General features: G+C 30.9%; 1 protein-coding gene across 4 annotated transcripts in view; it reads right to left on the minus strand.

The window, feature by feature from the left end:
- Positions 1 to 16608, minus strand: part of LOC115882309 (SLIT-ROBO Rho GTPase-activating protein 1-like) — a 29674-nt gene that overhangs the window by 10903 nt on the left and 2163 nt on the right. Inside the window, exon 1 of one of the 4 annotated variants that reach the window (XM_030900299.1) lies at positions 15717 to 15805. The exons of 1 other annotated variant lie outside the window; for it this stretch is intronic. In XM_030900299.1, coding sequence (XP_030756159.1) covers positions 15717 to 15735 — 19 coding nt within the window. In that variant the 5' untranslated portion in view covers positions 15736 to 15805. Of the gene's footprint in view, positions 1 to 4002; positions 4309 to 15716; positions 15806 to 16608 lie in introns of those variants that run through there. 2 more of the 4 variants (XM_030900298.1, XM_030900296.1) reach the window with 2 other exon arrangements.

Genomic DNA, 16608 nt, shown 5'->3' on the forward strand with positions numbered 1-16608 from the left:
CATTATGTCTCTTTAAACCCAAAATAAAAGTACTAAACTATTTAAAAGTAAATATCTATAGACCTAGATGAATAATGAATTCAAATACCTCACTGGACTTCTATTAACATAATGGCAAACGATGAATTACTAAAGCTATGGAAGTATTTGCAGTGGTTAACGGCAAAACTTCTTAACCAATGTCTTATCTTTGTAATTGGCTTTTGAGCCACAGAATTTATTTTATTTATTATAGTTTTTAACCTGTTAAAAAGTAAGTTAAAAAAAACAGGATAGATACGCCACTGGACACTGAATAAGATGTATATCAAAGCGTTTGACATATTCATTTTCTGTTATTAGATAATCTGGCGTTTTATTAATAATAACTGGATCGTAATGAAGTAAAACCACAACAAGACTATTGAATAGATGACAGTTCTGTTCAAATACAATTGTATTGTACGTTTGACTTTTTAGCCTGTTAAAGAAGCGATATAGCCGCACATTGCTTACATCTGTAGTTATCTTCATGCAATTCAATTAAAAGTAGGTTTAAATTATTGATGTGTTATTGATACTTAGTAAACTCTTATTTTATGGAAGTCTGGGATAGGAAAAGAAAAAATTACTGTATAACGTACACACAAATACACTTATACATTTTTAACAGCGAATATGCTAAAAGTTTCTACAAATAATATATGGCAAAAGCGTGGGATAGGCATTCAGCGCCAACTTCGATGGATAAAAACGGAAAAACAATAATATCTTATGTAAATAATCAGCAGGTGGATGCAAAAGAGATATCTGCTGTAAATAAGTTCAAATAAATATTTGCATTTTCGCTATTGAATTATAATTATGGCATTGAAAGAAAAAAGATCTGTGCCTTCTGCCATCGAACGATAAAGCTGTGTTATGGCCGGCTTTTACAAAGCTTTTTGCATGAGATTGCGTTGTAAAATTTAATGTTTTAGAGCTGGAGGATCGCTGGTGAACCTAGGCAACAATCTTTAAGGCGTTTGCAAAGGTCTATGACCCTTTATATTACAATGACCAGCAAAACATCGATGGTCAGCTATCGTGCCCTAGCAATCAACAGGAACGATAACGTTAAATTACAAAAAAGTTGTTCAAACAAAGGAAAACTTTCAGACCTTTAGTGTCATTTTTTGTGGTTTCTTCTATTACTAATTGAAAAATCGAAAATAATAAAAAGAGTAAATAATAATACTAGATGTAAGCAAATTTTAACAATCGCCAAAAATCGTCCAAAAACAAAGGTTTGAAAAAAATATGTTCTAACAACAAAACAAAAACCACAGAACTTAACAAGAAACCATAAAAAAATCATACGAGGTTTTGTAGACTGTAGGCTTCAAAACAATTAAATAGAACGCCAAAAATGGTCAATTTTTCAACTTCTTTCCATACATGAAAATTTCCATCATGAAAATTGGCGATTCACGTCATGTGACCGATTTTAATAAAATTGTTGTAAAATTTTATCAAAATTTTATTTTAATTTACTAATTAAAAGGCGCAGAATAAGAAAATTTAGACCGTTGTAAACTTAAGAGAACAGTAATGGGGGACGTTTTAATCATTATCAAAAATAGCCTAAAAACAAGGGTTCAAGAAAGTAATTTTCTCACAAAACCAAGGTATCTAAACCTTCATAGGTTTAGAGAACTAAATAAACCAACTGAATCTACATAAAATTTCCAACAAATACTGATATTTTCATCATTTTAGGACTATGTTTACTATCTTTCTAAGACCTTTGAAAATGTGTAAAAAATTGCTAAAAATTGGGCGATTTTTTCGATTTTTTTCAGACTATATTGATGAAACTATTGTTATTGACTAAAAAAGGTAGAATAAAAAATACAGCCCTTTTTGGACTTAATAATATGGTATTAGATGTATATTTTTAAAGGAAAATTTCTCTCTCCAAAACACGTTAACTTATACAGGGTGTTCCAGAAATACGGGCAAGTATTTTAAGTAGTGGTAGATCTCGATAAAAAAAACATATTTTCTCTTTATCGTTTTTCAAATAAGTCCAAAATAACGGAGTTAATTTACTTAATTATTTATTTAAATTTCCAAAAATCCTTTATTTATTTAAATTTCCAAAAAAATGATTTATTGCTAAAATTTTGAGAACAACTGGATCTTTTCTGGATTTTCTTTCTTGTAAATTTAATCTAACACCTAGGTTGCCATATTATCAAGAAATTATGTTTTTTAAAAAAAATTCCAAAGAAATTTTCAAAAAAAAATTTTCGCGAAAAAAACCTCATAGGCGTGTTTCTGGGGTTGAACTATACTACCTGTAAAAATACTTGCAGTTATTTCTGGGAAATCCTGTATAATTATAAACATATCCAAACTTTTACGCTTAAGCTTTAAATCGTGGTTTCCCATATGGTTAAACCCTCCCCCTTGCACCTGCCCATTGCAATACTATTCGAAAAACAATAAATAAAATAATCTGCCTTTAAAAATATCTAATTTTCAGACTTTATACCAAAAACAAGATTTGCATTTTCTTATAAATATTTATTTAAAGAAGAAGTTGACGGCATTGACTTTAACAACTTCTGAATGGCAGTCACTGATCATAAAACTTCAACTTCGAAGGAACAGAAAACTTGTTGCACCATAAATTTTTATGAATGAACTAATCTTATTGCTAGTGCCACTTCAGATTTTACTACAATGTAAACAGAACAGTGTTTATTTATATAGATACCGCTGCCTTTTTCCTACATAAATAATATAGACTCGGGTGTCATTAAATTTATTGTTTTATTATACATTATTTATACAATGCCCCAAACGTTCAAGTTGAAATTATGAATTTTTAATTAAACGGAAGTGGAATGATGGTGTTCCCTGAATAATTTTTCTTGTAATTTCTTTAAACGCCAGACTTAACTTTATTTAAACTGCCCGATTATTGGAGTTTATGGCATTATAATTCTTTTATAATTAGGTAATAGTTCAAGCTAAGATTGGGAGTAAAAAATATTAGATTTGTAACTTTCACTTTTTTTCCAATTGTGATTTGTGGTAAGAGTAAGCTTGTTTTTCATTCAAACAGAACATTAAAATCTAAAGATACTTTTCGATACATATTTTTTTTTTTTTTAATAATAATAGTAAACGTCTTTAATGCTACAATTAACATAAATTATCATAAAAGGCGGAATTGAGGAATATTATATACAGTGCGGACTATAAAATACGCAAACATATGGTTAACTATTGTGATAAAAACAAGGTGTCTGATAAAAATAGAATCTTTCAATGAAGTAAATATGATTTTCAGTGATTTTTTGAGAAAGAAAAATAGATTTTGGCAATTCTAAAAAAATAAAGCAGTTACAGAGGAAAAAAATGATGTTGTGGGGTCTAATTTTCGTAGGAATATCCTGTGGAAAAATTAAAAATACATTTACGGCCCCTCAAAAGTTATTTTCGAGCAATATAACAGGATATCTATTTTTAATAATTTAATATTTAAATTATGTTTATTTTTGTTTGTCCGAAATTAGGGTGCATCATGCGGGTGTTAAATACCCTTATGTTAGCCCTGTCTGTGACATTTAGAGGAAAAAAACATGAAAATATATATATAATATTTAAAAAAATGTTTCTGTTATTTACTAACCATATTGTTTATTTGTGTGTAGAAATATAGGGCCTTATGGGTTTTGTTGTTTTAGTAGATATAATTACTGGATTAGATTGATTAGCGAAGTTGTTAATTTACATAAAATGCTAATTTTGTGGTGACAAACAGAACGCGGCTGATATAATTAGGCCAGCAAAATAAATGCTGTGTTGGGATATTCAAAATAATAGCACATTGTCGCAATAAATGGAAAAGAACAACACAAAAAAATATTGTTGATATTATAGATTCGACAACATATTTTATTTGTAAGATTATATACTTTTTTGCTCGAACCTATTGAAAGAAATTAAGAATTGAACAAATAAATGACCCACCTGGAAAAACATCTTTGTTCTCCGTATTATGGGGATGAATCCAACCGTTCTTTTGCTGAATTATACACTGGAACATGCTGACGATTCGCCGAAGAAAAAAAAACTGAAGAGCGTGATCACATTTGGTGCTCCTCGATCGGCGTGTCTGTGAAAATCGGGCCTTGTTCGGGAAAACGGAAGTCACAATATAAATAAAAACCAATAAGCACGCGGCTTCTAAAAATACAACCAAAATAGACGGGAATCACAAGCCATTCTTATTCGAAATGCAGCGGCCAAGGTTGGAGGCTGTACGTACACAGAGAGCAATGGTTTTGTAGTTCGTAGCCGCTGGCTCGGCGCGTTGTTGCCGCTTCCTCAACTCGCAATTCCCTAAAATATACCCGAAAGGCACAAGGCTTCAGGGATGGCACAGTCTCGATCGATCTAACACTTGAAATATATTCCATTTCGCATGCTATTCCAACTATTTGCACCGAAGAAATCCGTCGAAACTACTCAAGAATAACACTAAAGTATATACAGGGCGTTCCAATTTATTCTAAGCACCAATCAAACAACCAATATGGTAATGTAAAATAACCAATAAGACGTTTATAGTACATCAAAAATTAATTTGATTTTCTTCAAACATTAAAAATATTAAAAATCACTATAGATAATTTGCAAAGTTCTGAACTAAACCCAAATTATTTTTTTTTAATTTTTTTCCATTTAGTTAAAGGTATTTTCTTTTTATTAATATCCCTAAAAAAATTTCAACAAAACTCATAACATAAGAACATGTGATACAGATTTCTTTTCGAAAAATAAAAAAATTAAATTTGATCTTTTAGATTCGTGCATATGTCAAGAAATACCTAATTTTTAGAAAAATAAATAATTTTTTATCGTTTGTCTATATATGCACCTATTTATACTTCAGTTTGGATCCCCTAAGAAAAATAAACTCTTAGAAGTTCTGTGTGTAGTTGGATTGAGAACATAAATTCTAGAGTTTATAAAATTTTTCCAGATCTTAAAAGAAATTAAAAATAACTTAAAAAGTGATAACAAATCACTTTTAAAGAGATATTTAACATGAAAATTCATTGATTTGTAATTTTTGAAGATCAAAATAGAATATATTGTCTTTGGATTCCCTCCAACCTACAACCCTTATTTTTTGGATAAAACCTAAAGAATTCGAGCATAGTCGAACCTATACGGTTAAATTAAATAAAATACACCCTGTATATGAAACAATAATACCCACAGAGCACAGGATGGTCAACCAATAAGTGACTACTTCCTCTGGCTTAAAACTTTTTTTAATCTCTCCAACACATGTTCCCCACCGTTAGTGTCAGGTTTCAATGTGTCGATGCATTTTTTTCGATGCTTTACCCAGACAGTCTTGTGATATAAAAACATGAAAATGCACCCAATAAATAATGCTGATAAAACAAAATTTTATGGCTAGTATTTAAAAGATACATTTTTCTTCAAAGATAACGTAATTCTATAGGAGATGGAGATTAAAAGAAATAAATTTGATGTAATTGACTGATGTAATTGAAGGGCAATTTAATAAGAACTTTGTGTAATCGATGGATTTCTGATAACTAAGAACAAAATCTACCAGAGGAATGCTTACTATTGTAAATTAACGGAATTTGTCACTAACAAGTCACAAACTGATTTAATTTTCTTATTAATATCAAGATTACCAGCAGTCACACTAAAGAAAATTCTATAAACGTTATTACTTTATCAAAAACAACAGTAACTATTCATTCAAAAATGTTAAGTCGGCTCTTAAAGTGGCCTATGAAAGGCGCTCTTTTATATTTTTATTAAGTGTTTTTTTTTGTTCCTTTATACATTTTAAACTTGTTCTACTAGTTATATTAATAGGTCTGAGGTGAATTTCTTCATTTTCAAGAACACCCTTTGGAATACGCCTCTTCAGTCAAGCATGGCGGCGCTAACAATGAAAAATATATTTTCAGGTCTTAAAGCGCTGTTGCGATGTTGTGACCAATATCTTTGTTACCCCGATTTTCTATAAATTAATACCGTATGATCGAAAAAAAAAATGATATTAAATATATTTGGGGAACGACAGTCGATGATAATTTTGGCGAGGTCAATCTCTAGACGTCATTACCTAAGAACTGTCATAAAACTTGTCAAAAATTAACACCAATTATAGAAAGATTAAAAAAGCATAGAACGTGTCCAGAACGTTACCTCATTTAAAAATCATTTTTACCCAATATAAAAATAAATTATAACCTTCTTAAGGCGAAGAGCCAGTAAGCGCCATTAAAAAGTTAAGAAGAGTACGGGCCAAGTAAATGACGTTTAGGGCTTAACCTCGCAAAAATTATTATCACTGTCATTTTCCAGCCGTTTTTGACGCCGTTTTTTTTTATTCTAAATATAAGAAATATTATACAGGGTGGTCCAAACTGTATTCGGAAACTTCGACATAAAAATGAGTGAAAAAGTTCGTATAAATGTATGTCCTAAAATGCTTAATTTCGGAGATACAGGGTGTAGAAGTTTCATTTTTATTTCGATTTTTTTCGAATAGTTTCTGAAGTAAGGTCAATATTTGGATGAAAATTGGTGTCTGGGAGTTTTTTGACATAAGAAATTTGATTTTGATATCAATATGACTACTATTTGCAGAGGGTGCCACCTACATGAGTTTTAACTGTTTTGAAGAGTAATAACTTTTCGTCCGTACCTGTATAAAACTACTGAGTGAAAAAATATACATTTCCACAAGTTTTTACGTAAAAAATGTATCTTGGTAAAAATCGCTACGAATAACCGTTCTCAAGATATTTAGAATGGAAATGGTCAATACATGTTATTACTGACAAAAAATAAACACGTTGAGTCGATAGTTATTTGACTGAAATAATAAATTTGGATATTTTTTTTCTGCGAAAAAATGATGATAAAAAACTTTTGGCACTAAAACATTTCAAATTTATGATTTCAGTCTAATAACTATTTAGTCAACATGTTTAATTTATGTCAATGATGACAGGTATAGATAATTTCGATTTCAAATATCTCGAGAACCATTACTCGTAGCGATTTTTACCAAGAGATCTTGTTTACGTAAAAAAAGTCGAAAATGTATATTTTTCTACTCAGTAGTTTTATACAGGTATCGACGAAAAGTTATTAGTACTCTTCAAACAAGTTAAAAATATGTAGGTGGCGCCCTCTACAAGTAAGAGTCATATTGGCAAATTTCTCATATCAAAAAACTCCCAGACAGCAACTTTCATCCAAATATTCACGTTACTTCAGAAACTAATCGGAAAAAATCGAAATAAAATTGAATTTCTACACCCTGTATCTCCGAAAATAAGCATTTTAGGCCATACATTTATACAAACTTTTATACTTATTTTTATCTGCAGAATATGCTGCCAAAATTTCCGGAATATAGTTTAGACCACCCTGTATAAATGGCTAAAAGTTAGTGTGCAGAGTATTTTTTTCATGATTAAAAATAATTAGGTCAAAAGTACGAGCGGTGTGGGAATTGTTGTTTAAAATTTTATGATCTTTCTATCAAAGTGATATACACATCATAAACTTTATTAACTTTACTTTAAAATTACTTTAATACCGCTGCTAACGATGCATCTGTTTACGGCTTTTACTATATTACCGATCGAGTTTTAAACTTTCAAGGCTTTTATATTGTCGAACTATTTTTGGATTCATAATAATGTTTAAACATTCGAGAGATCATAGATCATATTTCGCTGAATTGCGAACGTTTAAACAAAGTATATACTTTGAAAACAACTAAAAAATTTTGCAAAAAAATGCTCGTTGATGTGAATTCTTTTGTTATTATTTTGTTATGATTACATGCTGCATTTGTTAGATTAACAATAAAAAGTCAACAGCGACAATATTGGACTTCCTCGCAATAATGTGTCACCCTGTATATGCAACGGATAAATTAGTTTGGAAGTATCGGTATATAACGTCCAGTATTTTTAATTTTATCAATAAAATAGCATTTAATAATGCCAAAACGAAAGTGTGTAGTAACTAATAAAATTCTCAAGTTTCAATTCACTCTAAAGCCCCATACTCACACTTCGCTACTTCACTTCGTTCCTTCCTCGCGTCCCTTCGTCCAAAAATCATATATTTACTATGGGAAAATGTCGATTTTATGCGAGTGTGTGTTCCTTCCTCCTTCGTCAAAACGCTACTTCGTCCGTTTACTTCCTCGAAACTCTCCTTCCACGTACTTTCGGTTTTTGGAGGAAGTAGCAAAGGAATTATCACGAACACAAAAAAATACTAAAATATATAAAATATATAAATCGATCTTGGATTTCATTCGTAGATAATTTCTTGATTTGGCAGTACGTCTGTACAGGGTGTCCCATTTTCGTGTGTTTTGCAGGGTTTCTCGTTTATGAGTCGAGATATAAAGATGCGGTTTTCACATCACGCTGTTACTTTTTTATGAAACTAAAGATGTTACATACAGATATGTCCTAGCTCTCTTACTTCCTAAAATACAGGGTGAATCTGAAATTATTGCATTTTTCGATCCCCTTTTTATCATAACTTATCGAAAAGGCGAAAACGGTCTCCAGTACAGTTTTTCACGTAGAATGCAGTGTCGTAACTATTTCTCCGTTGGAATCTGTCTTTTTTAAATAGATTAAAATTTATATGTTTTTATGCGATATTTTGAATATTATTTTATTTTCCTTGTTACGAGCTTTCTAAAATACTTATTTTCATAAACGGGGTAAAAATGCATTATTTAACTTTATTACATAGTCGGCCGGTTTAAATTAGGTAATCAAAACAATCAACTAATTTATTCGACGTAAAATGTTGGTTATTGGCATGTTATTTAAAAGTAGCACGAGTTCAGTTTCCGTGTAGTTTATCAAAATATCACGATGCAAAGCAAAGTTATCTGGTAAAATTAAGTTAAATAAAATAAGAGCCGTTTAGCAGTACCTAAATAAATAAATATAGAGTATATTATAATTTTAGAAAGCTCATAACAAGGCAAATAAAATAAAAAATAATATAGAGAGTGTCCTGTTAAAAAAAAAGAACATAAGTTTGAGTCATTTTTCGAAATAGACAGCTCCCAACGAAGGACTAGTTTCGTCACTGCATTCTACCTGAAAAATCAGACACGTGCGGTGGGTAAGTACTCAATGGGTAGAACAAAACAAAATCAGGGTATCCGGTATATACCTGTACATTTAGATGAACAGTCTAATTATATAAAAGGTATTTTCAACGACCGCATAGTAAATACACGGTATAATACCAGTAATATCAAGGATAGAGTATATCTACAATATTCCTTATATATATATATATATATTGGTATATATATATTATATATATATATATATATATATATATATATATATATATATATATTGGTATATTTCTATTCCCGGTATTATACCTATCGGGTATTTACTATTCGGTCGTCGGAAACTCATTTTATTAAAATTAGGATGTTCATCTAAATCTACAGGTAGGTATATACATATATACCCAGATTTTATTTGTCTACAAATTGGGTACTTACCCACCGCCCATCGCTGATCATTTTCACCTTTTCGATAAGTTATTAGATAATCGAGATACAAAGATTATCAAAAAATGCAAAAATTTCTACTAATTAAAAAAATAAAAAGTAAAAGAAAGAAATAAGGAATAACTTTGAACTAAGAAGGCTAGGATAAATCTGTGTATAGCATATTTAGTTTCATAATAAGTAGAACAATGATGTGAAAACGGCATCTTTATATCTCTACTCATAAACCAGAAACCCCATAAAACACACAAAAATTGGACATCCTGTACATCTAGCAATCGCCAGTCGATATAAAAATAATTCACACACAGTAGTCTAAAAATGGAAGAAAAAAACAATATTGTCTTCATATTTGTGAAAAAATACATGTCCATATTTATGTAATCGTAGCGACAAAAATAAAAAAAAATAGAAATAGTGTGCATGATGCCTTTACAAAAATATCTGAAGAAATGGGGATTGACATCAACGTTTAATTAGTATGTCATATTTCATAGTTTCGATATAAATTACATAATAAACTTTACTCTATTGTTGACTCGCCTTGTATATTCATACTGATATACCTTGTACATGATACTAAAATATTGGGATTTATTAAAAAAAACATATATATTATTAAAATTAAATTTTTATTTCTGACACGACAAAGAATTGCAGTTTTATAAAATAAAAAATATGCGCCTTTCGGATTTTTTAAAAATTTTAGAGGTTACTAGATATTTCGTAATAAACATGTAGCTGTTATATTAAAAATATTTTGTGGTGTATTGTTGCATAATCGACTAATTTCCAAGCATCGAATGGACGAAGGAAGGAAGCGAAGTGACGAAGTAACGCGAGGAAGTAACGCGAGGAAGGGACGCGAGGAAGGAACGAAGTGTGAGTATGGGGCTTAACAGCGTTATCAGATGGAGCGGAGCGTCCGCGACGGACCGTCCGCGACTTCGAGCAAGTACCATGAGTTTATAAGAACGATTTTACATGGGTCGCGTATGCTCGGACGGTCCGTCGTGTTTTTTCAAGATAGCCGTCGGACGCACTCCGTCGGACGGAGCATACGCGCCCATGTGAAATTGTTCATATAAACTCATGGCTCATGGTACTTGCTCGAAGTCGCGGACGGTCCGCTCCATCTGAAAGCGCTGTAAGTTTTCTCTAACAGCGTTTTCAGATGGAGCGTAGCGTACGCGACTTCCAGCAAGTACCATGAGTTTATATGAACGATTTCACATGGGTCGCGTATGCTCCGTCCGGATGAGCTATATTGAGAAACCAACCGCGCGGTCGCTCCGAGCGTACGGTCCGCTCCATCTGAAAGGGCTGTTAGTCTATTAGAAACTCTATCAGGCGAACTCTGTTATATGTCTGAACTATGTTAGACAAACTTAACTAAAATCAGAATTTATTTTTTGACCAAGTCCGGATTTTGCCCGGATTTCAGAGCTCATTTGGAAACCCTATTTTGACCTTATACCTATTATATTCATGACTATATTATGGTAAAAATCAACGTTTAGCAATGTTAAATAGAGATTTTGACAGGGACTGTCTAAATGAAAAATGAAAAAAAAGCCAAAGCGTATGGAAATATATGTATTGTATATTTATTCCGTTACATTGTAGCTTACCGACGAAAACGTGTTCGTGCTTATTTAAAATTACAAAACGCTTGTTGCGTCAGTAGTTCAGGCTTTCTTTACTTTTCAGCGGGCAAATTTGTTCTTTTTTCATCTCTTTGCCGATGTTACCTGGTTTACATTAAGCAGCTTATACATTGCGTCAAGAAGAGATGCCACAAGGCGAACGCCATCGTCGTTACAACAACGTAATAGAACAATTATTCTTTGACGATAATATGCCTACGTTTTGGTACCGTTCCATACAGATTAAATTAGGCGGCAAAGTTTATTTATACTGTCTTTCACTTCGTGTTTAACTGAATTTCGCTCGGAACAGTTTGATTATTTTAATATCATTAATGTTTATTGAACAAATATTAAACGGTTGCACAAAAACCTTTTGTTTCTCTAAAATCCAGCGCCTTCGGCCAAATAATAATTAAAAAGAAATATTCTACAAAAATATTAAAAGTCAGTGAAGGCAACGTTCACGATTTTCTTTTCAAAACAACAAAAACTGCTACACAAAAAAATTTGCTATGCAAAATTGTTTCAGCCTACGCACGTTTAATTTTTTTCCGGATATTCTATTAAACTCTTGATTACAGAATTGCATGTCAAAAAAGATAAAGCAACTTTGATGTTACGAGACCAGAAAATATTTTAAAAAACACTCGGTTAGATCTTTGAACAGTGGCGTCTCGTGAGGAACCCAAAATGCCTATTTATATTCTAAATATATTTCTTTAAGTTTACATTAAAAGGTATTTAGTTAAAATAAAAAAATATATAGGGAAAATCCCTCTTAAGTCCCGTCTACATATTACGTTTTACCATTACGTTCAGTCAAAATGTACGTTATGTCTAGACCAGTGTTGCCAACTATCTGAAATAGAATTTCCCACAAAAACGTCCAAACTTTCCCGTTCTTCCTAAAAATTCCCATAGCTAGACTTGCTCAAAATCAGTATAGTCGAGAAACAATATTGAGGGGGCTTCCGTTGCTGTTCATTTATGCTTTTAACATTTATTTTCCAAAAATCATGTAACGTTATTAATCTTAGCTAATTAGTACATTAAAAGACCTTCAACTCAAAAATAAAATAAAAAATACTACAAATACATCCCTGCCGTATTCACTCAAATCCAAAACGAACGAATTGAACGAATCGGGGAATATATCCAAAAAATGACAGAAAAACAATTTACCCGTGAATTAAAATGACAGATACAACTGTCACTGTCATGGATCTTCTCGTTGGCCAAAATATAACCGCCTATCCGTCCTGTATGAGAAAAACCGAGTGAAATTTTCTTTTTACCCATTTTTTATGAATAATAAATAGACGAACTTTAGAATTTCCCACGAATATGGTATTTTGGGTTAAAATTTCCATTTTCTCTGTAAATCTCTAAATTTCCAAGGAATCGGAAAATTTCCCACGAGTTGGCATCACTTCCGTTTTAACTGACAGGCAAAACGTTATGTGTAGACGGACCTTTAATTTTAAAATAGCATTTGTCTTCCGAAGTCTTTTTGTTTTATAAATATTGATTAAATTTAAATGGGTAATGTTTGAAATATTTATTTGGCGTTGATAAAATGTGGACTCAATAAAAACGAAAAAATTGAAATTAAGTGTTCAATCATAGATTTATTGCCATTTAAAAAAGTTCCGAGAATACATTATTGTGAGCTCAATTTAAAGCAACGTCATCAGAGTTATGTGGTCTACCTACAAAGTTAAAGCTAGCTTGATTTAATTTGATTATTAAATTAATATATTAATATTAATTACATTCGTTCATCAAATTAAAAACATAAAAAAGGAACGGTAAATCTATTTATATGTAGTAGGTACTCTCACAGCACTATTAAAATTAAATTGTACTTTTGGAGAAAATTAGGAGCACGTTATTTTAACAACTAGTCATAAAATCCTGTTTAGCACATTGTAAACATTTTTACAGCGGTTGTTTTGTGATACCATGAGAATATTTTTTTTCAACAGCCCAACTAAATTTCGGCTTTAATTTTATATAAGCATTCCTACTATACCGATGAACATTATTTTTGATACTGCCGTTCAGTACTTCAGTGATATATAAAGTTTTGCAAACCTGTTTTATATAAGGATGTATGACTGGTTTTTAATGAATGATCGCCATTTCCACAGCTTGTATGTATATATGTATAATTTAGCCATATTCGAAAATGGATATTGGCATTGTGTATTACTATTGACATATGTCGTTTAAAAAAACCATATGGAACCAGACGTTGCCTTCTATCGTGCTTAAAATAATAAATTGTTTTTAATAACGTATTCGTCTCAAAGCTATTCAAAATGTTTTAGTAGTTATTATGTAGTAATTTAAAATAATGAATTTATCCGATAAAATTCACATGAGAGACAATAAAATAAAAAATGTCCAAAAACTAATCAATATTATTAGTAATTAGTAAAACAGGATAACTTTAATATATAAATAGAACATTCAGTCATGTTTATTATACAATTATTCGTTTAGATTTTTGAAAATATTAGCGCAAAACAGAGTTCTATTGTATTAAAGCAATTTGATTAGCCATGATAACCATATGAATCACATCCGTAAGTCAAAGAAATTGTGGTAAGACTTGCGGCAGAAACAAAATTTTATTTAATTTTATTTAACTTCTCTACGTACCTATTATACGTATATTTACTTCATTTAACAGATGAAGGCGATATAATCATTTAATTTTGAGGATTAAATTAATACTTAGTGCATCTGATAGGAACGTCATTTAAGATTAATCCAAAAATTTTAATTCTTGATATACGACTTCGATCTTTTCAACATTGTAAAGAAATAATAAATAACTGAGTGTAAAACTATAAATTATATATACCTATGTATATATTTATGGCTTATTGATATTATGAACTAATTATTTTAATTTCGTTCTATATGTACTTATATCTCCTTTTTAAGGCTTGAATGCGCACTTGTATGGCGATGATTTCTAAAGGATATCATAAAAAATAGACAAAAAATATCACATATGGCAAAGGAATCTTGGTCTCCAGTTTTAATCATCTCGGGTCTGAGATCTTTTCGTTTTTATTCTCCCTGAAAAAACGATTCAACTTAAAGTGAATGAATGTGCCGGTTTGCTATCGAATTACTCGTTTAGTGAGAACATTTTACGAGTGTAATTACGCTTGAAATTGTAGATTATAATTTCTGGAAATTTTTGTTTTCTCTACATTATCGTTTACGACATTTGGCGCATTCTCAAAAAATACCCAACGTGAAAATTCCTAACTCTCAAAATAAAATAAAACAATACAATACTGTAACAAAGATTATTTGAAAAAGAAGATTTTCACAAATCTAAAATTTGTCAACTTTCATGGGACACAGTTCATAAAATTGACTTCATGACCTGTATCCCAAAATATTTAATTCTTATAAAATCTTCACAAGAAGAAAAATACGCTGAGCATGATAGATTGATTTTTTATTGAACTTGCGGAATCGAAAAAAGAATGTAAAAACAACTCGCAAACGACTGGCTAAGGTCTTTAAGGCTCCCAATCCACATTTTATATCAATACGGAATTCGATGAGTCACCTCCCTTCTGAAGAAAAACACGCCATCTCCCCCTAAAAGCGAAATAGGGGGTGGCATGGCATTTTCAGTCGGCGATCATTATAGTAATTATTTTACGACTAGCTGTCTTTAATGAGACTTGAATAAAACATCCTCGAAAATGTCACATCTAAAAAGACTACGAATATTGTATTAAATCTACAATTTACTAAACAAAGATTTGTTTAGATAAAAGTCACATTTTTTTTTCACATGATTGCAACTATTAAACGATTAATAACTTAATAAAAAGCTCATATATGTTACTTCTAAAGAAATAATATTCAGAAATCCAATAATAAATAGACTAAACATCAAGACAAAGGTGATCAGTCCTATAATTATGAGTAAATATAAAGCCCCGTCTATACATAACGTTTTACCTGTAAAACGGATTAAGAACTAGAGTATATACTGCAAGTTTTATCTGCGTTTTTATCAATTATAACATTGTATTTAGTACAGATTGAGTACAGAAAAACATGAAATTTTACTACAAAATTGTATTTATTGGTTAAATGTCATTTGTAAACACGCAAATCTAATTATAAAAATAGTATCGTTGTAATGATCTTAAAAATATTACATTTTTAACAGTCGCTTATTAAAGATGCTGTAATACCTATATCCAAATTATTTTTTGTAAATTTACTTATATTTTATTCACGTCTTAATTCAGTTCGAGTAGCACGGATCGTTTTTCGTCTACAGAAGGTTTGACTTGATACGTTTTGCCTGAACAGGTAAGACTGAGAGATAAAACGTTATGTGTAGAGGGGGCTTAACTGGGCCTAATCTTTTAAATTGTTATTAAATGTTGAGTATTCTTATGATAAAAACATACCAGAAATATGTATAGACATAGAGCTGATTGAGGGATACAAATCAACTAAAAACAACTACACAACACCGAGTAAAGTTTATCACTGCATACAGGTGCGAGAATTTTTTTAATTGTCTATTGTTTTTTAAGAGGGAGAATATATAAGTCGATATATTCAGTACGCATACGCGTAGTAGGTACCTTAATGGAATGTCACCTTAAAAGATAAGATACACATCTACGTATATCTTCTTAAACATGATTTACAACAAAAAAATTAAATGTTTAATCTAACGGAGTAGATGTTGCCTCGATACTGAAAATTGATATAATTATGTTATTAGTAGTCCTCACTGCATACATATTAATTATTTCTTAGCAGGAAATTCCAGGTATTATGATTGGTAGTTAAGTCCGTTTTATTATTATAAAACATGTATTTTTAATCGTTCCACAGGCCTTCCTATTTTCAAGAATCTCTTTCAAGGCGGGGTATTTTTAGATAGAACCTCGATTAGGACAAGTATCATATTCCCGATGGAATATCTTTTATATAGTCTATCGCCAGATGGTCCTTTCGAGTTTGTCAACTATTAGTTCGTTTTTCTATCTTTTTAATGGGCTTAGACCGCACCTCTTTTAATATTGACATGGTCCAGCCTGGGTTAACCAATAAGAATTATTTATATCTTAAACAATTTGAAAAAAATCTTTAGTACAGTGCCGAGTCAATAGAAAATTGCATATAATCATTCTTTTATTTCGTACGCCGCGTGCAGCAAGGTTGTCGAACAGCAAGCAAGCTCTCCTTTTAGTTGTAAAAGCCATTACAGATTGCACAAAGTTACGGCAATACTGTATTTAACAGGTCTACAATGTATGATATTGTATAAGGCTTGTCTTTGTGGGAAAA

Source organism: Sitophilus oryzae, unplaced genomic scaffold (assembly GCF_002938485.1).
Source record: "Sitophilus oryzae breed Bouriz unplaced genomic scaffold, Soryzae_2.0 scaffold_177_pilon_pilon, whole genome shotgun sequence".
NCBI lineage: Eukaryota > Metazoa > Arthropoda > Insecta > Coleoptera > Curculionidae > Sitophilus > Sitophilus oryzae.